The following is a 23235-nucleotide window of genomic DNA, read 5'->3' as shown; positions in this document are numbered from 1 at the left end:
TCTTTTGTTACCCTTGTGAAAATAAAAACTTGGGGGCTAAAAAAATCTTTTTTTGTTAAAAAAAAAAATATTTTTTATTTTCACGACTCTGCATTATAAACTTCTGTGATGCACTTGGGCATTCAAAGTTCTCACTACACATCTAGATAAGTTCCATGGGGGGTCTAGTTTCCAAAATGGGGTCACTTTTTTGGGGTTTCTACTGTTTAGGCACATCAGGGGCTCTCCAAACGCGACATGGCGTCCGATCTCAATTCCAGTCAATTTTGCATTGAAAAGTCAAATGGCGCTCCTTTGCTTCCGAGCTCAGCCATGCGCCCAAACAGTGGTTTACCCCCACATATGGGGTGTCGACGTACTCAGGACAAATTGTACAACAACTTTTGGGGTCCATTTTCTCCTGTTACGCTTGGTAAAATAAAAATTTGGAGGCAAAAAGATCATTTTTGTAGAAAAAATGCGATTTTTTTATTTTCACGGCTCTACGTTATAAACTTCTGTGAAGCACCTGGGGGTTTAAAGTGCTCACCACACATCTAGATAAGTTCCTTAAGGGGTCTAGTTTCTAAAATGGTATCACTTGTGGGGGGTTTCCACTGTTTAGGCACATCAGGGGCTCTCCAAACGTGACATGGCATCCGATCTCAATTCCAGCCAATTCTACATTGAAAAAGTAAAACGACACTCCTTCTCTTCCAAGCTCTGCGGTGCGCCCAAACAGTGGTTTACCCCCACATATGGGGTATCGACGTACTCAGGAGAAATTGCACAACAACTTTTGTGGTCTAATTTCTTCTGTTACCCTTGTGAAAATAAGAATTTGTGGGCGAAAAAATCATTTTTGTGAAAACAAAAGCGATTTTTTATTTTCACGGCTCTATGTTATAAACTTCTGTGAAGCACTTGGGGGTTCAAAGTGCTCACCTCACCACACATCTAGATAAGTTCCTTAAGGGGTCTAGTTTCCAAAATGGTGTCACTTGTGGGGGGTTTCCACTGTTTAGGCACATTAGGGGCTCTCCAAATGCGACATGGCGTCCGATCTCAATTCCAGCCAATTCTGCATTGAAACAGTCAAACGGCGCTCCTTCACTTCCAAGCTCTGCGGTGCGCCCAAACAGTGGTTTACCTCCACATATGGGGTATCGGCGTACTCAGGAGAAATTGCACAACAAAATTTGTGGTTACATTTCTGTTTTTACACTTGTGAAAATTAAAAAAAATGGTTCTGAATTAAAATGTTTGCAAAAAAAAGTTAAATGTTCATTTTTTTCTTCCACATTGTTTCAGTTCCTGTGAAGTACGCAAAGGGTTAATAAACTTCTTGAATGTGGTTTTGAGCAGCTTGAGGGGTGCAGTTTTTAGAAAGGTGTCACACTTGGTTATTTTCTATCATATAGACTCCTCAAAATGACTTCAAAGGTGATGTGGTCCCTAAAAAAAACATGGTGTTGTAAAAATGAGAAATTGCTGGTCAACTTTTAACCCTTATAACTCCCTAACAAAAAAAAAAATTTGTTTCCAAAATTGTGCTGATGTAAAGTGGACATGTGGGAAATGTTATTTATTAACTATTTTTCGTGACATATCTCTCTGATTTAAGGGCATAAAAATACAAAGTTTGAAAATTGCAAAATTTTAAAAAGTTTCGCCATATTTCCGTTTTTTTCATAAATAATCGCAAGTAATATCGAAGAAATGTTACCAATAACTTGAAGTACAATATGTCACGAAAAAACAATCTCAGAATCAGCGGGATCCGATAAAGCATTCCAGAGTTATAACCTCATAAAGTGACAGTGGTCAGAATTGTAAAAATTGGCTCGGTCATTAAGTACCAAATTGGCTCTGTCACTAAGGGGTTAAGTCCCCCTTGTTCACATCTGGCAGCTATCAATTTGCCTCCAATACTTTTCCTTTCACTTTTTCCCCATTATGTAGATAGGGGCAAAATTGTTTGGTGAATTGGAACGCGCGGGGTTAAAATTTCGCCTCACAACATAGCCTATGACGCTCTCGGGGTCCAGACGTGTGACTGTGCAAAATTTTGTGGCTGTAGCTGCGACGGTGCAGATGCCAATCCCGGACATACACACATACATTCAGCTTTATATATTAGATATTCTTCTTGCACTTGAATTGTCCCCAATATCTTTTTCAACATTTTGCAAAATTTGGCACAAAAATATCAACAAATGCCACATGATAAAAACAAAAATAGATGTGATTTCCAAAAGACCACAAATGATGAATCGGGCCATAAATGTAAAGCTCAAACACAGTGTGAACAAAGCTCCAGAAAGTATTCCGTGCACAGGAAAGAGAAAGAAGCCGAGGCGAGATCCTAAAATAAGCTTGTCAGTATCTTCCAAGATAATGTAATGACGGATGCCTCTTATGCTGATCATCATAATATTAATGGGCGAGGTGACCTTAATTTATTACTTCTTGGGATGGACACGTGTAATCCGAAGATTAACAGAAGCAAATCTGTCATTTCACTGATACCTGCCATGGTAATTCTTATTAAAACAATTAGCATGCTTCCTATTACATTAGGTACTGATTTTAATTACCTAAATGTAATGATTTAAAATTTAATGAGTGAAAGTAATGAGAAAAAATTAGCAGTCAACATCCCCAATAATCGCTCTGTGCAAGGTTTAATTTTATAATAGCTGAATGCACAAAACGGCAATTGTTAGCGCCGGCAGAGATGAATAAGAGCTGATTTATGTCAGCTGAAAGATTAATTGCTCTACCACATAACCATGCATGCTTACATTGCCAGAGCGTGCATGTTTATTTAAAGAGGACCTGTTACTTATCTTTGAAATGTCTGTTAGTGAATACTTGTGGTCTCCATACTTCTTGGAACTCTGTATTGTCCTGCTCCTGTATAATTCTTCCTAGTTTTTAATTATGTTATCCAGTATTAATAGGATAGTGAATAATTTACTAATTGCTGGGACTCCTAGGGATCCTGAGAACAGGGGGCTCTGCAGAGTCTTGCTATGAATGGGGGAGCGGGAGTGGAGCATGCACACACCTCTGCTCCATTCATTCTGAGAGGGACTGCTGGAGGCAGCAAATACTAGAACTCTGCTGTACTCTGCTGTCTTAGGCCGGTTTCACACGTCAGTGGCTCCGGTACGTGAGGTGACAGTTTCCTCACGTACCGGAGACACTGACACACGTAGACCCATAAAAATCAATGCATCTGTTCAGATGTCATTGATTTTTTGCGGACCGTGTCTCCGTGTGCCAAACACGGAGACATGTCAGTGTTCGTGGGAGCGCACGTATTACACGGACCCAATAGAGTCAATGGGACCTCACACGGACGTTCTCCGTCTGGGGTCCATGTGCGTGCAGGAGACAGCGCTACAGTAAGCGCTGTCCCCACCACATGGTGCTGAAGCCGCGATTCATATGTTCCCTGCAGCAGCGTTTGCTGCAGAGAAAATATGAATAATAGTGTTTAAAATAAAGATCTATGTGTCCGCCGCCCTCCCACCCCCTGTGCGCCCCCCCGCTGTTCAGAAAATACTCACCCGCTCCCACGTTGGCTGTCACTCCTTCCTCTCTGCCCCGCGCCTCCTACTGTATGCGGTCACGTGGGGCCGCTCATTTACAATCATGAATAGTCGGCTCCGCCCCTATGGGAGGTGGAGCCACATATTCATGACTGTAAATGATCGGCCCCACGTGACCGCATACACTAGAAGCCGCGGCCAGACCAGGAAGCAGCGAGGGAGGCGGGTAAGTATTTTCAGAACAGCGGGGGGGCGCACGGGGGTGGGAGGGCGGCGGACACATAGATCTTTATTTTAAACACTGTTATTCATATTTTCTCTGCAGCAAACGCTGCTGCAGGGAACATATGAATCGCGGCTTCAGCACGATGCAGGGTACCACATGCGTGGGTACCACACGCTCCGTGTGGTACCCACTCGCCATACGGGCGGCACACGTGTGCCGCACGTATGGCCTACGTGAGTTCCCAGGCACACGGACACGGATAACTCCGGTACCGATTTATTCCGGTACCGGAATTATCTGGACGTGTGGGACAGCCCTTAGGGTACTGTCACACTATACGATTTACCAACGATCACGACCTGCGATACGACCTGGCCGTGATCGTTGGTAAGTGGTTGTGTGGTCGCTGGAGAGCTGTCACACAGACAGCTCTCCAGCGACCAACGATGCCGAAGGCCCCGGGTAACCATCGGGTTACTAAGCGCAGGGCCGCGCTTAGTAACCCGATGTTTACCGTGGTTACCAGCGTAAAAGTAAAAAAAAACAAACAGTACATACTTACATTCCGGTGTCTGTCCCCCGGCGTTCTGCTTCTCTCCACTGTGTCTGCGCCAGCCGGAAAGCACAGCGGTGACGTCGTCGCGTCACCGCTGTGCTCGCTTTCCGGCTGGCCGGCGCTCACAGTGCAGAGAAGCAGAACGCCGGGGGACAGACACCGGAATGTAAGTATGTACTGTTTTTTTTTTTTACTTTTACGCTTGTAACCACGGTAAACATCGGGTTACTAAGCGCGGCCCTGCGCTTAGTAACCCGATGTTTACCCTGGTTACAAGCGAACGCATCGCTGGATCGCTGTCACACACAACGATCCAGCGATGACAGCGGGAGATCCAGCGACGAAAGAAAGTTCCAAACGATCTGCTACGACGTACGATTCTCAGCAGGGTCCCTGATCGCTGCTGCGTGTCAGACACAGCGATATCGTATGGATATCGCTAGAACGTCACGGATCGTACCGTCGTAGCGACAAAAGTGCCACTGTGTGACAGTACCCTTAGGCCTCTTTCACACTTCCGTTTTTTAGCCATACGTCGCAATCCGTCGTTTTGGCAAAAAAAAGGAACCTGCAAATGTGCACGCAGGATGCGTTTTTTTGCCATTCACTTTTATTGACGACGGATTGCAACGAATGGGCACACGTCGCATCTGTCGTGCAACGGATGCGTCATGATTTTGCGGCCCGTCGTGACGAAAAAACGTTCAATGTAATGTTTTTTTCATCCGTCGAAACTGCCATTTCCGACCGCGTATGCGCGGCCGGAACTCCGCCCCCTCCTCCCCGGAACTCACAATGGGCAGCGGATGCGTCTAAAAACTGCATCCACTGCCCACGTTGTGCACTATTTGCACAACGTTTGTCGGTACGTCGGGCCGACGGTTTGCGATGGCCCCGTACCGACGGAAATGTGAAAGAGGCCTTAGGCTCGAGTCTCACCACTCTATTTTCTCTCATCCAAGAGAATCGGACCAATTATGCTGATCACACTCTGATCAGACTATCTTGAATTTCTCCATCTTCTCCATTATGGCAGTCCGTAAAAACTGCACCACACTCAGATGTCATACGAGTGCAGTCTGATGTTTCCCATGGACTAATTGACTTGCATGGCCAAGTACATTTTGAATATCACATGCAAATTGGACATGCTGCGATTTTACTTCTTAGGGCTCATACCCGTCACCGTGAAAAAAAAAAAGCAGTCCGATTTCAATCCAGAAAAGTCTGATGAGTATCATGCAATTTTCATGTGAGTACAATCCGGTTTTAACACCCAGCATCCGATTTACATGTGAATGCGTTCCGATAGCAATGCCATTTTAACATGAGCTTTTACATACAGTGGGTACGGAAAGTATTCAGACCTCTTTAAATTTTTCACTCTGCGTTTCATTGCAGCCATTTGGTGAATTCAAAAAAGTTCTTTTTTTTTCTCATTAATGTACACTCTGCACCCCATCTTAACTGAAAAAAAACAGAAATATAAAATTTTTTGCAAATTTAATAAAAAAGAAAAACTGAAATATGACATGGTCATAAGTATTCAGACCCTTTGCTCAGACACTGATATTTAAGTCACATGCTGTCCATTTCCTTGTGAGCCTCCTTGAGATGGTTCTACTCCTTCATTGGAGCCCAGCTGTGTTTAATTAAACTGATAGGACTTGATCTGGAAAGGCGCACACCTGTCTATATAAGACCTCACAGCTCACAGTGCATGTCAGACCAAATGAGAATCATGAGCTCAAAGGAACTGGCCAAGGAGCTCAGAGACAGAATTGTGACAAGGCACAGATCTGGCCAAGGTTACAACAGAATTTCTGCAGTACTCAAGGCTCCTAAGAGCACAGTGGCCTCCATAATCCTTAAATGGAAGAAGTTTGGGACCACCAGAAGTCTTCCTAGACCTGGCCGTCCAGCCAAACTGAGCAATCGTGGGAGAAGAGCCTTGGTGAGAGAGGTAAAGAAGAACCCCAAGATCACTGTGGATGAGCTCAAGAGATGCAGTAGGGAGATGGGAGAAAGTTCCACAAAGTCAACTATCACAGCAGCCCTCCACCAGTCAGGCCTTTATGGCAGAGTGGCCTTATGGAAGCCTCTCCCAGTGCAAGACGTGAAAGCACACATAGAGTTTGCTAAAGAAACACATGAAGGGCTCCCAGACTTTGCAAAAGGTGCCCCAAAAACACTGGACAAACACAAAAATGCTAAAAACAAAAAATTGAAAAAAAAGACAAAAAGAAACACTAAAAAAGATAAAGGAAAAACATGCAGCCGTTTCCAATTGAAAACCTTGTTTTCTGCCCATCTGAAAAAGTGAAAAACAAAACTAGAGGAGCAGCTATAGTGCAGTGAGGCGGGTGGGGAACGTTCAATATAAGGAAGGTTATTAGAAGATGGCTTAAATTATGGTAATAAATAGATGGGATTCAGGCTATGTGCACACGTTGCAGATTTGCCTGCGGATTTTTCTGCACTAAATCCGCAGCTCTTGGCAGAAAAAGCAGGTGCGTTTTTTATGCGTTTTTGTATGTGTTTTTGAAAGCTAAATAAAGATGTATTATTGAACAAAAAAAAGATTTGTGATGTCATTTCTTGTCCAATCTCCTCTTTTACATTTGTCCAACCCACACTCCGTTACACACATAGACAGATAGAAGGAATGAGATAGATATATCTATATCTATCCATATATCTATCTACATCTATCCATTGATATATTTATCTCATTCTATCTAGCTATCTATCTATCTATCTATCTATATCTATCCCATATGTATATCTATCTGTCTATAGATAGAAGGAATGAGATAGATGAATAGATATACAGGTCCTTCTCAAAAAATTAGCATATAGTGTTAAATTTCATTATTTACCATAATGTAATGATTACAATTAAACTTTCATATACTATAGATTCATTATCCACCAACTGAAATTTGTCAGGTCTTTTATTGTTTTAATACTGATGATTTTGGCCTACAACTCCTGATAACCCAAAAAACCTGTCTCAATAAATTAGCATATTTCACCCGACCAATCAAATAAAAGTGTTTTTTAATACCAAACAAAAAAACCATCAAATAATAATGTTCAGTTATGCACTCAATACTTGGTCGGGAATCCTTTGGCAGAAATGACTGCTTCAATGCGGCGTGGCATGGAGGCAATCAGCCTGTGACACTGCTGAGATGTTATGGAGGCCCAGGATGCTTCAATAGCGGCCTTAAGCTCATCCAGAGTGTTGGGTCTTGCGTCTCTCAACTTTCTCTTCACAATATCCCACAGATTCTCTATGGGGTTCAGGTCAGGAGAGTTGGCAGGCCAATTGAGCACAGTAATACCATGGTCAGTAAACCATTTACCAGTGGTTTTGGCACTGTGAGCAGGTGCCAGGTCGTGCTGAAAAATGAAATCTTCATCTCCATAAAGCATTTCAGCCGATGGAAGCATGAAGTGCTCCAAAATCTCCTGATAGCTAGCTGCATTGACCCTGCCCTTGATGAAACACAGTGGACCAACACCAGCAGCTGACATGGCACCCCACACCATCACTGACTGTGGGTACTTGACACTGGACTTCAGGCATTTTGGCATTTCCTTCTCCCCAGTCTTCCTCCAGACTCTGGCACCTTGATTTCCGAATGACATGCAAAATTTGCTTTCATCAGAAAAAAGTACTTGGGACCACTTAGCAACAGTCCAGTGCTGCTTCTCTGTAGCCCAGGTCAGGCGCTTCTGCCGCTGTTTCTGGTTCAAAAGTGGCTTTACCTGGGGAATGCGGCACCTGTAGCCCATTTCCTGCACACGCCTGTGCACGGTGGCTCTGGATGTTTCCACACCAGACTCAGTCCACTGCTTCCTCAGGTTCCCCAAGGTCTGGAATCGGTCCTTCTCCACAATCTTCCTCAGGGTCCGGTCACCTCTTCTCGTTGCACAGCGTTTTCTGCCACATTGTTTCCTTCCAACAGACTTACCATTGAGGTGCCTTGATACAGCACTCTGGGAACAGCCTATTTGTTGAGAAATTTCTTTCTGGGTCTTACCCTCTTGCTTGAGGGTGTCAATGATGGCCTTCTTGACATCTGTCAGGTCGCTAGTCTTACCCATGATGGGGGTTTTGAGTAATGAACCAGGCAGGGAGTTTTTAAAAGCCTCAGGTATCTTTTGCATGTGTTTAGAGTTAATTAGTTGATTCAGAAGATTAGGGTAATAGGTCATTTAGAGAACCTTTTCTTGATATGCTAATTTATTGAGACAGGTTTTTTGGGTTATCAGGAGTTGTATGCCAAAATCATCAGTATTAAAACAATAAAAGACCTGACAAATTTCAGTTGGTGGATAATGAATCTATAATATATGAAAGTTTAATTGTAATCATTACATTATGGTAAATAATGAAATTTAACACTATATGCTAATTTTTTGAGAAGGACCTGTATGTATGGATAGATGTAGATAGATATATGGATAGTTAGGTTACTTTCACACATCAGTTTTTTTCTGTCAGGCAGGATCCGGAGAATTTAAGAAAAAACGGATCAGTTGCAAATTATAAAAAACTGATGCAACTGATGAGAGAGAGAGAGAGAGAGAGAGAGACAACGTAAAATGTGCATGATTTGTATGGAGAATGCATGAAAAACCGGATTCGGAGGCCGGATTCATCATTTCACATCTCAGTTTCATACGTTTTTCGCCAGATCCGTCGCTGGGTGTTTTTTCGCAGGACAGAAAAAAATGTTCCTCTGTACGTTTTCTCAGTCCGCCGGAAATGTTTTTTTTACGGATCCGGCAAAAAAACGGATGAAACGTGTGGCCATCAGGCGCAATCCGGCGCTAATACAACTCTATGAGAAAAAAAAAGGATCTGGCGAAAAAAAACAGATCCGTTTTTTCAAAACGCGCCGGATTATGCCTGACGGCAAAAACTTGAGGTGTGAAAGTAGTCAGATAGATATATGGATAGATATAACTATGTATCTATAGATATAACTATCTATCTATAAATATATCTATAAATCAATATAGCCATAGTTATCCATCCATAAATATATAATAGCAAGGCCGATGTTGATTAATGAACATGTTTAATTAAAAAAAAAAATGGCAAAAAAAAATGGCATGGTCTCCTGCGCAATTTTCTGCGCCAGAGGGGGAAAGCCGACGGCCGGGGGCCAATATTTCTAGCCTGGGAAGGGGGTAATACCCATGGCCCCCTCCCAGGCTATGAATATCAGCCTGCAGCTGTCTGCGTAGCCTTTACTGGCTATTAAAATAGGGGGACCCCCAAAAAAATGATGTGGGGTCCCCCTATATTTTATAGCCAGAAAGGCTATGCAGACAGCTGCGGGCTGATATTCATAGCCTAGAGAGGGGCCATGGACATTGGCCCCCCTGACTACAAATACCAGTCCGCAGCCGCCCCAGAAATGGTGCATCGCCAATTCCGGCACTTAGCCCCTCTCTTCCCACTCCCGAGTAGCGGTGGGATATGGGGTAATAAGGGTTTAATGTCACCTTGCTAATGTAAGGTGACATTAAGCCCGGTTAATAATGAAGAGGCGTCAATAAGACACCTATCCATTATTAATCCAATAGTAGTGAAAGAGTTAAAAATAATAATAAAAACACAGCCAGAAAAAAGTATTTTAATATTAATTTAACCATACTCGATCGCCTGCAAAAAATTAAAAATAATAAACCGTATACTCCCTATCCAACGCAGTCCAATTAATAACGAGTGTCCCACGACGATCTCCCCTATAGAACAGTGACATCGGGTGATGTCACCGCTCTATAGCCCTTCAGTGACACACTGACAGGAGACAATGGCTCCTGCAGTGCATCACTGAGGTTACCTTAGTTCAGGGTCTCACTTTATGGCAATGCTACGTGGGAGCTGTCTCACAGAGCAGTGCCACAAGTGAGACTAGGGATTATTTTTTACAGTGGCGGAGGAATACATTGCGGAAGGATACCTTCTGTCATTGTATTCCTGGAGCCCCTGGAGAGCGGTCGCATCAGCTGATGCTGCTGCTTTTCACGGGAGCTCGTCGTGGGACACTCGTTTTAATTGGATATCTGTGGACACAGGGAGTATAGTGTTTGTTTATTATTTTAATATTTTTTACAGGTGACACTGGCTTCGGAGATCAAGGTGACAAGGTGATGGTGAGTATGTACTCAATGTTATATGTACTGTATGTCTATATGTATGTATTGTATGGACTGTATGAATGTACTGTATGTATGTATGTTATATGTACTGTTATATATTGTATGTACTGTTATATGTTATATGTTGTACGTACTGTTATATGTTGTATGTACTGTTATATGTTGTATGTTATATGTACTGTTATATGTTGTATGTTATATGTTGTATGTTCTGTTACATGTTGTATGTTCTGTTATATGTTGTATGTTATATGTTCTGTTATATGTTGTATATGTACTGTTATATGTTGTATGTTATATGTACTGTTATATGTTGTATGTTATATGTTGTATGTTCTGTTATATGTTATATGCTGTTATATGTTGTATGTTATATGTTCTGTTATATGTTGTATATGTACTGTTATATGTTGTATGTTATATGTACTGGAAAAAACAGCGAGACAAAGATCATGCCCATATGTAAAGGAACACCTCCAGACAATAATAAATGAAAAATATATAAACTTTTAATTAGCAATGAACCTCAAAAACTACATATATGTGTATGCAAAGAACAATAACACACAACACTTAAAAACATTTAAAATTGCAAAGAATGCAAAAACAACAACATGCCTATGCTGGAATAATTGTCAAATCCTATAATAAGGAAAATGACGTCCCACAAGAAAAATATGCTTCCCCCAATAAGATGATCCAAAGGATCTACCCACACAGTCAAGATATAAGAATGAATAACCACTCAATGGTGTGGTGTCAATGTTGCAAAACCATAGCCCCTAGCATAAGGTGCATAATTCCTGTGCAAAATAACTGCAATAATGTGCAGATCATGGTAATGGAGTACAACCAAAAAAGGCCCTGGAAAAAATGTGCCTGAGAATAGAGTCTAAAATATAACTCAAAAAATGACTGTTATAAGATAGGCACATATGGCATGCAAGGGGAAGGGAGAGGAAGGACTACAGAATATGACAGCCCAATAAAATGAAAACCTCAATCCCATAAAAAAAAACCAAAAAAAAAAAAAAAAAAACCATCATACCAATAATGCTAATGGTCCAAAGCCCTGACCATGGGTGGAAGTCTGTGTGGAGAGGGGAAGCAATCTGTGGGTAGGCTCCCACGCGTATCGCCGCTCAGATGGCGGCTTCCTCAGGGAAAGATTATTATCAAATACATGTTATATGTACTGTTATATGTTGTATGTTATATGTTGTATGTTCTGTTATATGTTGTATGTTATATGTTGTTATATGTTGTTTGTTATATGTTCTGTTATATGTTGCATGTTATGTGTTGTACATTCTGTTATATGTTGTATGCTCTGTTATATGTTCTATGTTCTGCTATATGTTGTTATGTTATATGCTAATGTATGTTATATGTACTGTTATATGTTGTATGTTATATGTTGTATGTACTGTTATATGTTCTGTTATATGTTCTGTTGTATGTTATATGTTTTTTTTTACATTCAACACATTAGCTGGATGATGGGACTACTACTGTCCCATCATTGGCTAATGTGTCAATCACTGTCACTGCAGCAGGCATAGCCTGATGGGACTTGTAGTCCCATCGGACGATGCCTGCACACACACACACAGACCCCTGGAAGACCCCTGCACAGACCCCCGAGAGCCCGCACACAGACACGCAGTCTCCACCCACAGACTTCCCCCCTGCAGCGTTTCATCCACAGCTAAACTACAGATCTTTTTTACATCACAAAGAATTGACATGCTGCGGAAAAAACAACGCTGCGTTTTCGCGCATTTTTTCTGCTGCATGTGCACAGCGGATTTGGTTTTCCATAGGTTTACATGGTACTGTAAACCGCATGGGAAACTGCTGCGGATCCGAGGTAAAAACCGCAGCGTGTGAACATGGCCTTAAAGTCAGGTGACGTCCCAACAGCGCGGGAAGCAGCGGATGAATCGTGGCCCTTGTAGTCAGATATTGGGGGAGGCGCTTGTTTAGTCTCGTGACCAGCAGGAACCCTCTGTGAGCATGCGCGGCAGGACACTGGACACGTGCGCATGTTTACGTTCCTTCTTCGCAGGTCGTGACGTCAGCAGCACCGGCCTGACAGCTTTGTTGTCTCCATAGTCCTGGGAAGGGGGAGGTCGCTGATGGGAGAGAGGAGGAGGCAGCGGCGACAACAACGAGCGGCCCGGTCTGGCGGAGACTACGTGATGCGGGTGACAGGCGAGGAGGTCATGCCGGAGATAAGACGGACGACGGCGCAAGAAGAACGGGGCCGCTGCCCGGTGACTGTTAACCAGGCGCCTAGTCACATGACCGGCGGCCGCTGATAATAACAATAGGGGCACAAGTGTAGAGAGATCCGGCTGCAGACACTCGCAGGGATCCCTCCGCCGCAGCGCCGCGCACGTATACAGCCGGTCGGCGGCGGTGAGGGCCGGAGATGTCGTCGTTCGCTCTGGAGGACACGCTGGAGGCGGACTGGGTGGCCGTGCGGCCCAATGTGTTCGAGGAGAAGGAGCGCCACAAGTTCGTGTTCATCGTGGCCTGGAATGAGGTAGAGGGCAGGTTCGCCATCACCTGTCACAACCGGACCGCGCAGCGGCAGCGGAGCGCGGAGAAAGGCGGCAGCCGCAGCCCCTGCAGGAGGGACGAGCCGGAGGGCAGCCCGGGCAGAAGGGACGCGACCCCGGGAGGGAGCCCGGCCCGGGAGCCGGAGGACGAGGACTGCAGCTGGGCCGGACTGTTCTCCTTCCAGGACCTGCGGGCCGTGCACCAGCAGCTGTGCTCCGTCAGCGCCGAGCTGGAGCCCTGCCTGCCCGCCTTCCCCGAGGAGCCGTCCGGCATGTGGTCCGTGCTGTTCGGGCCCCCCGAGCTCAGCGAGGAGCTGGTGGAGGAGCTGTGCGGCCGCCTGCAGCTCTACCTGGGCCACGGCCTGGACACCTGCGGCTGGAAGATCCTGTCCCAGGTGCTGTTCACGGAGAGCGACGACCCGGAGGAGTACTACGAGAGCCTGAGCGAGCTGCGGCACAAGGGCTACGAGGAGGCGCTGCACCGGGCCCGGCGGAGGCTGCACGAGGTACACGGTCACCATGGGAACCGGGCGTTGTGTGAGGGCCGAGCTGCTGCTACAGGGGGAGAAGGGGCTGCCAGGGGGCGAGGAGAGCTGAGCTGCTGCAACAAGGGGCTGCCAGGGGGCGAGGAGGGCTGAGCTGCTGCAACAGGGGGAGAAGGGGCTGCCGGGGGGGGGGAGGAGAAGGGGCTGCCAGGGGGCGAGGAGGGCAGAGCTGCTGCTACAGGGGGAGAAGGATAAGGGGCTGCCAGGGGGCGAGGAGGGCTGATCTGCTGCTACAGGGGGAGAAGGATAAGGGGCTGCCAGGGGGCGAGGAGGGCTGATCTGCTGCTACAGGGGGAGAAGGATAAGGGGCTGCCAGGGGGCGAGGAGGGCTGATCTGCTGCTACAGGGGGAGAACCATAAGGGGCTGCCAGGGGGCGAGGAGGGCTGAGCCGCTGCATCAGGGGGAGAAGGGGCTGCCAGGGGGCGAGGAGGGCTGAGCTGCTGCTACAGGGGGAGAAGGATAAGGGGCTGCCAGGGGGCGAGGAGGGCAGATCTGCTGCTACAGGGTGAGGAGGGCTGATCTGCTACAGGGGGCAAGGAGGATAAGGGGCTGCCAGGAGGCGAGGAGGGCTGATCTGCTGCTACAGGGGGAGAAGGGGCTGCCAGGGGGTGAGGAGGGCTGATCTGCTACAGGGGGCGAGGAGGGCAGATCTGTTCCTTCAGGGGGCGAGGGATGAGTGGCCATGGGGTAGTGTGGGGGGAGCTGGGTAAGTGGCTGGTAGGTGATTAAGGGGACACTTATTCGGTTGAGGAGTATGAATGGCTGGCAGGGAGTGAGGGGAACCTTTATGTTATATAAATATAAGTGAGGAGGCTAAAGAGATGTCCACACATAATTTCCATTATTGTCCTAAGGGAAATGTGTACAGCAAATCTTTACAAACATTATTATTATTATTATTATTATTTATTGTTATAGTGCCATTTATTCCATGGCGCTTTACAAGTGAGGAGGGGTATACATAATAAAAACAAGTACAATAATCTTGAACAATACAAGTCATAACTGGTACAGGAGGAGTGAGGACCCTGCCCGCGAGGGCTCACAATCTACAAGGGATGGGTGAGAATACAGTAGGTGAGGATAGAGCTGGTCGTGCAGCGGTTTGGTTGATCGGTGGTTACTGCAGGTTGTAGGCTTGTCGGAAGAGGTGGGTCTTCAGATTCTTTTTGAAGGTTTCGATGGTAGGCGAGAGTCTGATGTGTTGTGGTAGAGGGTTCCAGAGTTGGGGTGATACGCGAGAGAAATCTTGTATACGATTGTGGGAAGAGGAGATAAGAGGGGAGTAGAGAAGGAGATCTTGTGAGGATCGGGGGTTACGTGTAGGTAAGTACTGGGAGACGAGGTCACAGATGTATGGAGGAGACAGGTTGTGGATGGCTTTGCATGTCATGGTTAGGGTTTTGTACTGGAGTCTCTGGGTAATGGGGAGCCAGTGAAGGGATTGACAGAGGGGAGAGGCCGGAGAATAGCGGGGGGACAGGTGGATTAGCCGGGCAGCAGAGTTTAGAATAGATTGGAGGGGTGCGAGAGTGTTAGAGGGGAGGCCACAGAGCAGGAGGTTGCAGTAGTCAAGACGAGAGATGATGAGGGCATGGACTAGGGTTTTTGCAGATTCTTGGTTGAGGAATGAACGGATTCGTGCAATATTTTTGAGTTGAAGTCGGCAGGAAGTGGAAAGGGCATGGATATGTGGTTTGAAGGAGAGATCAGCGTCAAGGATAACCCCGAGGCAGCGAGCTTGTGGGACTGGGGAGAGTGGGCAGCCATTTACTGTAATGGATAGGTTCGTTGGGGGGGTCACGTGAGATGGGGGAAAGATGATGAATTCTGTTTTGTCCATGTTAAGTTTCAGAAATTTAGCGGAGAAGAAGGATGAAATAGTGGACAGACATTGAGGGATTCTGGTTAGTAGGGAGGTGATATCTGGTCCAGATATGTAGATCTGTGTGTCATCAGCATAGAGGTGATACTGAAAGCCATGAGATTCTATGAGCTGTCCCAGGCCAAAGGTGTAAATGGAGAAGAGCAGGGGCCCAAGGACTGAACCTTGTGGGACTCCGACAGAGAGGGGGCGAGGTGAGGAGGTGGTGTGTGTGGGAGACGCTGAATGTCCGGTCTGTTAGGTATGATGAGATCCAGGATAGGGCCAAGTCTGTGATGCCAAGGGATGAGAGGGTCTGTAATAATAGGGAATGGTCCACTGTGTCAAAGGCAGCCGACAGGTCGAGGAGGAGGAGAACAGAGTAGTGTCGCTTGCTCTTGGCGGTTAAAAGGTCAGTGGTGACCTTAGTTAAACATTGTGGAGATCTGTATACACAGCTGCCCCAGTGGCACCGCTTCCTTACTCCGGCTGTTCCTGTATCCAGGTCTCCAGTTATGTTCTGATGAGTTGACTAAAATGAAACCTTCCTTGGGGGACTGGATTTGTTAAAAAATAAATAAATAATAATACTGAACTCATTATTCCTCTCCTACTAGCAGCCACCTGGATCTATTTGGTGAAGAGGGTGCTCACTCGATAAGTCAGAGGTGCTCTGGAAAAATAATACTATAAGAAAAAACTCCGGCACACTACAGTTCTTGAAATGAAAAATTCTTTGTTTATTATTCTTTTTTCAAAATATTTCTTTAAACGGTGGGATTCCATATATGAAAAAACTTCAACAAACTTCTGATGGACATATATCACATAATTTTCAACGTTTCAGCTAAAAAGCCTTTATCAAGAAATAATGTCCTTCTGTAACACATATGAAAGAATATTTAAGACAACAAAACAAAAATAAAATGACTTTCAAATGTCGAGACATTTAATGGCATGTCCCTTACTAACATGTTATCCCCAACCACCGTGTGAATAATTAAATCATTACATGCTTCATATATCTGAGGAGAATCTTCAAAAAACAATGCAACAAAGATAGTAAAGGAAACATGTGTACATACACAAATGAAATAAGTGTTCTCTGAACAAAGGAACATGAATATTAATATGGTCAGCTAACGGCAATTGGAACCACATCACAACTGACTATATGATGCATTCTTATAATTCTCACATATTGCTATTGAAAGATAGGGATCTAGTGAGCATGTATCCCATATACTAAGGAGACTAATAAATCATATAGGGATATATGGAAACTGTGGAATAGAGTGGAAAAAAGAATTTAATACGCTTATGTGTAATATAAGTAACCGTGTGTTGTATAAAGAAAGTTGCTACACTTGCAGATATGTTGCGCAGGAGATAGAGACCCCACACTGTGGAAACAGATTTTCATTGTTAATGCCTTGTGTGCTGGCTAGTCAGGAGACAGCGCATCAGATAAATACCTTCAAATACCTTTAGTCCAATAACAGGTATGCACCGTGCTCGGTACGAAGTCCCAGGAAGAAGTGCGTGACCGCTGTCAAGAAAGCATGTGTGGAAGACAGCGTGTTACCGGCTTTTAACCTCATCCGGTGCTCGTGTCCGCACTAGTATTTCCGGGTGAGAGTTCACAAAGGAACATGTGACGGGAGCGCTATTGAAAAAGTCCGGAGAGGGACGAGAGGTGCCGGAAAAGACCGATGTTATGCGCATGCGCTGTTTAATCGTGATCTGTCTCTAGTTCCCGCTTGTGTGCTGAAAAGAAGAAGAAAAAAAGAACATAATCAAAGCATTTATATTTAAGTTTTAGCGTATTCTATCCACTCTCCATGTATTTGTATGGGAAAAAATAAGAACCATAAGTAATTAGTGAAAATTATGATTTTAACCATAACTAAATTTTAGGTATAATCTGAAGACCACTAAGTTTCTGCATAGGTCATAGGTAAATGACACTTTCATTAGTTGTTGAAAAGTACCATCCAAGGTTCATCCCAAACTCTGTGAGGAGGCTTGTGTGCAGCAGCCACAGGTGTGTGCCAGTTCGCCCCCAGCAGCGGGTATTTCATCTAGTCTGTCACTCTGTGTGTGAGGGTTAATGCGGTGTCCTCAGAACAGAGCGGGCACTGTCACTAATTACTGCACGCTGCCATGAATGTACCACAATTGTTCTCCATTTGCATTTTCTGCTGGGGAGTTGGCATGTGTCTAAGTTCATATGAATGCTACATTTATCATGCTCGGCATTAATGTGCTGATCTCGCACGCTTACCCCATGTTGTCGCGCTCTTCAGTTCAGTCTGTACATGCTGTGTGCTCAGATTTCCTCAGAATGTGATAGTCGCTCCAATCAGGAGCTGTAGCTCACTACAATTTTACATTTTCCATCTTGTTTTTTTTTCTTTTTTTTTTTTTTGGGGGGGGGGTACATTTACATATGCCGACCTGTGGTCGCTAAATGACTGCTGATCGGTACATATTTACCTATCAGCAACTGTTTAATAGTTGGTTTACAGCAGAACGATCATTAGTAGATCGGTATGTGCTGCCGAGGACATTGATTTTGTTTGTTCTTCTGGTGGTCATTTCCATTGCCGGGGAGTGAGCGTTCCTAGGTTGGCTAGTTCAGTGATCGGCCACTGTAAATGCAGTTGCAATTTTCTCATACAGTTCAGCTCTGATATATACTATAATGGACTTGATACGCAGTGGACAGACTTCGCAGGGGGTTTCCGAGAATATTTAAAGGACACAATCGAACGGCATTTCTATTTGCTGTCTTACATAGTCGTGTTCTGAGAGCCAGCAGGAAACATTTAGGGGTTTCTTGGGGGAATAGTCATGGATGGCCTATGTTTAGGATAGAACATCAGAGTCCAAGCCTTGCTCAGAATAAAGACTAGGCACGGCCGCGTGTACACCCCAGCTGTTGTGTCCCAAGGATAGGCCACCCATGTATACTCCTGGACATCTGCCGTGTTACTGATTGATTGGGTGAGGGCTGGAGTCCACCAGATTGCCTGCAATGTAATATATTGCTTTGGACTGTTATAAAAAGTCTGTATAGTTTTTCACACCCTGTTTAAGACACTTTTACTTGTGGATTATTTCTGGGTGCAAAACACAGTGTGCGTAATTTTAAATTATTTTTACAAAATGTATTCATACATGCTGAAAGCAATGCTTCATAGGAACACTATTTCTGTAATATAGTAATTAGAAAAAATAGAGCAGCCCACTCCCCAATCACGGGTCTTCAGATTGGGTGCAGGCAGTTGAGTATCATGGTCCAAAGACATTGAAAACTCAATGGAAGAAAAAAACCCACAGGACTTCAGCTTCATTCCCGGTGTTCTAATCACCAGGCCCGCCTGCGGTGAAGCTGGAGAACTGAGGATTTTTCCTTTTGTTGAATTTATTTCTGTAATGGGCCATATTGCTGGAGCAGACTAAAAGCCTAAACCTCCTCTATGGACATCTATCGGCCCTGTGTTGAGGCCTTATACATCTGATTCATTTTAGTTACATATTGAATAGTAAAAGCCAATAGCAAACTCTCATGCAGTATATATGACTTATATTTTTTTGCTTATGCGATGTTCTCCAACATGTTAAATATATTATTGACAAGTAAGGAAGGAGACAATTAAAAATGAGAAGTGCTCTGAGTGGATGTGTGATCAGATTTTACCATTCAAAATGCATATATTGTAGAGATCGTTCAGACCTGATGAGGCTATTGTACTTTCTTTGACAATCTATCATAGGAATGCTGTATAATCCTTTGTAAAAAGTTTACAGGAATTGTCTCCAATTCAAAAGTGACCAGTTTTTACTCTCCCTGTGGCTTCATAGTATTTTCTTTAAAAAATAAAATAAAATCCGATATAATCTTCTGGCCACTCTTGACCTGGTGACGCGTCCTCCTTACACTCCTCGCCCCACTACATAATCTGAATGACAGCTCTTCAGTGACCTCTTTGCTGCTGCTGAGATGTCAGGCTGGGTGGAGAATGAATTGCTTGGACTCGGAGCTCTGTAGTTGGCCACTTTTTAATATCAGGATTACGCAGACATTATGCAAGTTATTGCACCAGTCTCATGAGGTCTAAAACATCTATTTAATATTGTATGTTGGTTGTAATGTAGATGGATATACTTTAAATCCGTTCAGACAAGGTTGATATTTGGGTTAGGTTTGCTGGATTATTTGCATAGTTTAAAGATCCCTGCTGTCTGCACCAGGAAAGCGGTGGAAGCTAGAGGCTGGTCTTGTGCTAAGATGTTAGATTTGTGGGGCTGGCTGCTGGTGAGTTAGAGCGTATTCAGCTGATGATGGACTACTACTACCTTCTGACAGCCCTTGTATTTTTCTGCACCCCCAATAGGGGAGCTCGGTGCATCGTGATTTTTACATCTTCCATTCAGTGTAATATTAGCTATACCAATTCCTGTGTCCTGAGCTCCCCCTAGTGGTAACTGCAAACAGCCAGTTTTATCACATACTGTGTGAAAGGGAGCATAGATTCTGGGGGTGACTCTGGAATGTATGTATGCAGATATTTGTTGCAACTGCATTGAAAAATATGCTATTCTGGCTGAGAATCGTATTGATAAAATATTTGCTCTGCTTTTGCAGCATACAAGTCAAGTAAAATTGACCTGGCTTCAGAGTTGTTCTACATAGAAAAGTTTTGGAAAAGGTCTGACCCAATGGTTTTTAGCTGAAGCCAGATTCATTAACAGGGTGTGCACCCTGCTAATAAATTTATAACCTGCTGCACAGAGGAGCGGTATTGGCACACTGCTCACATGTTGCATCAGTATTATCCACTCCACTGATAAAGAGTTGTTATAAAATCATGGCGAACATTAACTTACTAAAAAATTAGTAAACTAGTAAGTTTTACTGTGCGACTCTAAGATATATGTGCATGGCCCTGGAGAGAGTGTATGAAGAAGCCCTGCCAAGACATCTGTCTAGTAGAGGCAGAGCACTGTTGGGAGCAGCTATGCATCTGTGTAGTAGAGGCAGCGTAGTGACGAGGAGTAAGGCTACTTTCACACTAGCGTCGGGCACTGCACGTCGCAATGCTTCGTTGTGAATAAAAAACGCATCCTGCAAAGTTGCCTGTTTTTTTCTTCATAGACTTTTATTAGCAACGCAGTGCCACACACCGCAACCGTCATGCGACGGTTGCGTCGTGTTTTGGCGCACCGCCACCACAAAAAAAAGTTACATGTAACGTTTTTTTGTGCGTCGAGACCGCCATTTTCGACCACGCATGCGCGGCCGAAACTCCGCCCCCTCCTCCCTGGACCTTGCAATGGGGCAGCGGAAGCGTCATAAGACTGCTTCCGCTGCCCACGTCGGGCATTTTTTGCACAGTATGCGTCGGTACGTCGGGCCGACGCAGCGCGACGGCCCCGTACCAACGCTAGTGTGAAAGCAGCCTAACAGAGCATCCGTGTACTAGAGGCAGAGCTTTGTCGGGGAGCAGCAGAGCTTTCGTGTAGTAGTCCGCGTAGTGAAGAGAAGTAGTAGAGCATCCGTATAGTAGAGACCGAGCTTTGTCAGGGTGAGCAACACAGTATTCGTGTAGTAGAGGCAGCGTAGTGACGAGGAGCAGCAGAGTCTTTGTGTAGTAGAGGCAGTGTAGTGACGAGGAGCAGCAGAGTCTTTGTGTAGTAGAGGCAGTGTAGTGACGAGGAGCAGCAGAGTCTTTGTGTAGTAGAGGCAGTGTAGTGACGAGGAGCAGCAGAGTCTTTGTGTAGTAGTGGCAGTGTAGTGACGAGGAGCAGCAGAGTCTTTGTGTAGTAGAGGCAGTGTAGTGACGAGGAGCAGCAGAGTCTTTGTGTAGTGGAGGCAGTGTAGTGACGAGGAGCAGCAGAGTCTTTGTGTAGTAGAGGCAGTGTAGTGACGAGGAGCAGCAGAGTCTTTGTGTAGTAGAGGCAGTATAGTGACGAGGAGCAGCAGAGTCTTTGTGTAGTAGAGGCAGTATAGTGACGAGGAGCAGCAGAGTCTTTGTGTAGTGGAGGCAGTGTAGTGACGAGGAGCAGCAGAGTCTTTGTGTAGTAGTGGCAGTAGTGACGAGGAGCAGCAGAGTGTTTGTGTAGTGGAGGCAGTGTAGTGACGAGGAGCAGCAGAGTCTTTGTGTAGTGGAGGCAGTGTAGTGACGAGGAGCAGCAGAGTCTTTGTGTAGTGGAGGCAGTGTAGTGACGAGGAGCAGCAGAGTCTTTGTGTAGTAGTGGCAGTGTAGTGACGAGGAGCAGCAGAGTCTTTGTGTAGTAGTGGCAGTGTAGTGACGAGGAGCAGCAGAGTCTTTGTGTAGTAGAGGCAGTGTAGTGACGAGGAGCAGCAGAGTCTGTGTAGTAGAGGCAGTGTAGTGACGAGGAGCAGCAGAGTCTTTGTGTAGTAGTGGCAGTGTAGTGACGAGGAGCAGCAGAGTCTTTGTGTAGTAGAGGCAGTGTAGTGACGAGGAGCAGCAGAGTCTTTGTGTAGTAGTGGCAGTGTAGTGACGAGGAGCAGCAGAGTCTTTGTGTAGTAGAGGCAGTGTAGTGACGAGGAGCAGCAGAGTCTTTGTGTAGTAGAGGCAGTGTAGTGACGAGGAGCAGCAGAGTCTTTGTGTAGTAGAGGCAGTGTAGTGACGAGGAGCAGCAGAGTCTTTGTGTAGTAGAGGCAGTGTAGTGACGAGGAGCAGCAGAGTCTTTGTGTAGTAGTGGCAGTGTAGTGACGAGGAGCAGCAGAGTCTTTGTGTAGTAGAGGCAGTGTAGTGACGAGGAGCAGCTAAGCATCCCATAGAGAAATATTGTGTAAATATAGCCCACCCAAGGCCATCAGGGCAGATTAATGCAGTCTAACACTAAAATTTTCATTGTTGGCAAACAGTCATGATGCTGTTTTCATTTCTAAAGCTGCTTTGGAGAGATGAAAGCTGTGCTTGTGTGATTTGTTGCCATGTGCAACAAAGAAAATTTGATTTTGAGAAATCTGCTGCAATGTGTTTTATACCACAAGCCAATCACTCATTGCTGAAATAGCCAGTTTTTACCTTTTATGATGCTGTATGTATTTTTTTGTTTCCTTTTTATCTCCACCTTCTGGAATCCATATGTTTTTAGTTTTACAACAATTTAGGTTAATGAGGGCTTGTTTGTTATACGGCATCAGTTGCATTTTAGCACAATGTTTCTTGAAGCCATTTTCAATCTTTTTATCTATCCTTTTGACTAGCCGGGTTGTTTCTGGCAGGATGAGTTGAGGTTTTCATTGGTGCAATTTTAGACTACATACCGTACAACTTTTTTTTTTTTTTTTCTTTTTTAATTTTGACATTTGAATCGCTTGTGTTGGATCCCACTATGGGGCTTACATCTCTTTGATCTTGATTTCTCATATTTTAAACTGCAATGCTTCAGTATCGTAGAGCATTATGCCTCTCCGCGTATAAATTGGACAAGTTCTATCTGTGGTTTGACGAGTAGCACTCTTACGCAAGTCACGTCATTCTCTGGGACTGTGCACATTTTTTCTTTTTCCTTTTTTTTTTTCTGTCTTCCTCGAACCGAAAGTCACTGATCAAGCTATGATCATAGTTTCAGCAGAATGTAATCCAGTCTTCTTCTTGAGAAAACCGGATCGTCTTCATTCTGTGAGTGGGCGGCAATTGGATTGCACTCAGATGTCACCCTAGTGCAGTCCGATGGTTTCCCCTGACTTACTGACTTGTTTGTTGCAGTGCGATGTG

General features: G+C 44.8%; 1 protein-coding gene across 1 annotated transcript in view; it reads left to right on the top strand.

Annotated features, from left to right (window-relative positions):
• Positions 1-12783: 12783 nt before the first annotated feature.
• The window catches only part of JMY (junction mediating and regulatory protein, p53 cofactor), an 88820-nt gene continuing 78368 nt past the window's right edge, over positions 12784-23235 (top strand). The window contains exon 1 of the mRNA XM_077286944.1: positions 12784-13571. Coding sequence (XP_077143059.1) covers positions 12936-13571 — 636 coding nt within the window. The 5' untranslated portion in view covers positions 12784-12935. The remainder of the gene's footprint in view (positions 13572-23235) is intronic.

Source organism: Ranitomeya variabilis, chromosome 1 (genome assembly GCF_051348905.1).
Source record: "Ranitomeya variabilis isolate aRanVar5 chromosome 1, aRanVar5.hap1, whole genome shotgun sequence".
Lineage (NCBI taxonomy): Eukaryota > Metazoa > Chordata > Amphibia > Anura > Dendrobatidae > Ranitomeya > Ranitomeya variabilis.
Note: the sequence above shows the minus strand (reverse complement) of the source record. Positions and strands in the feature narration are given on the sequence as shown.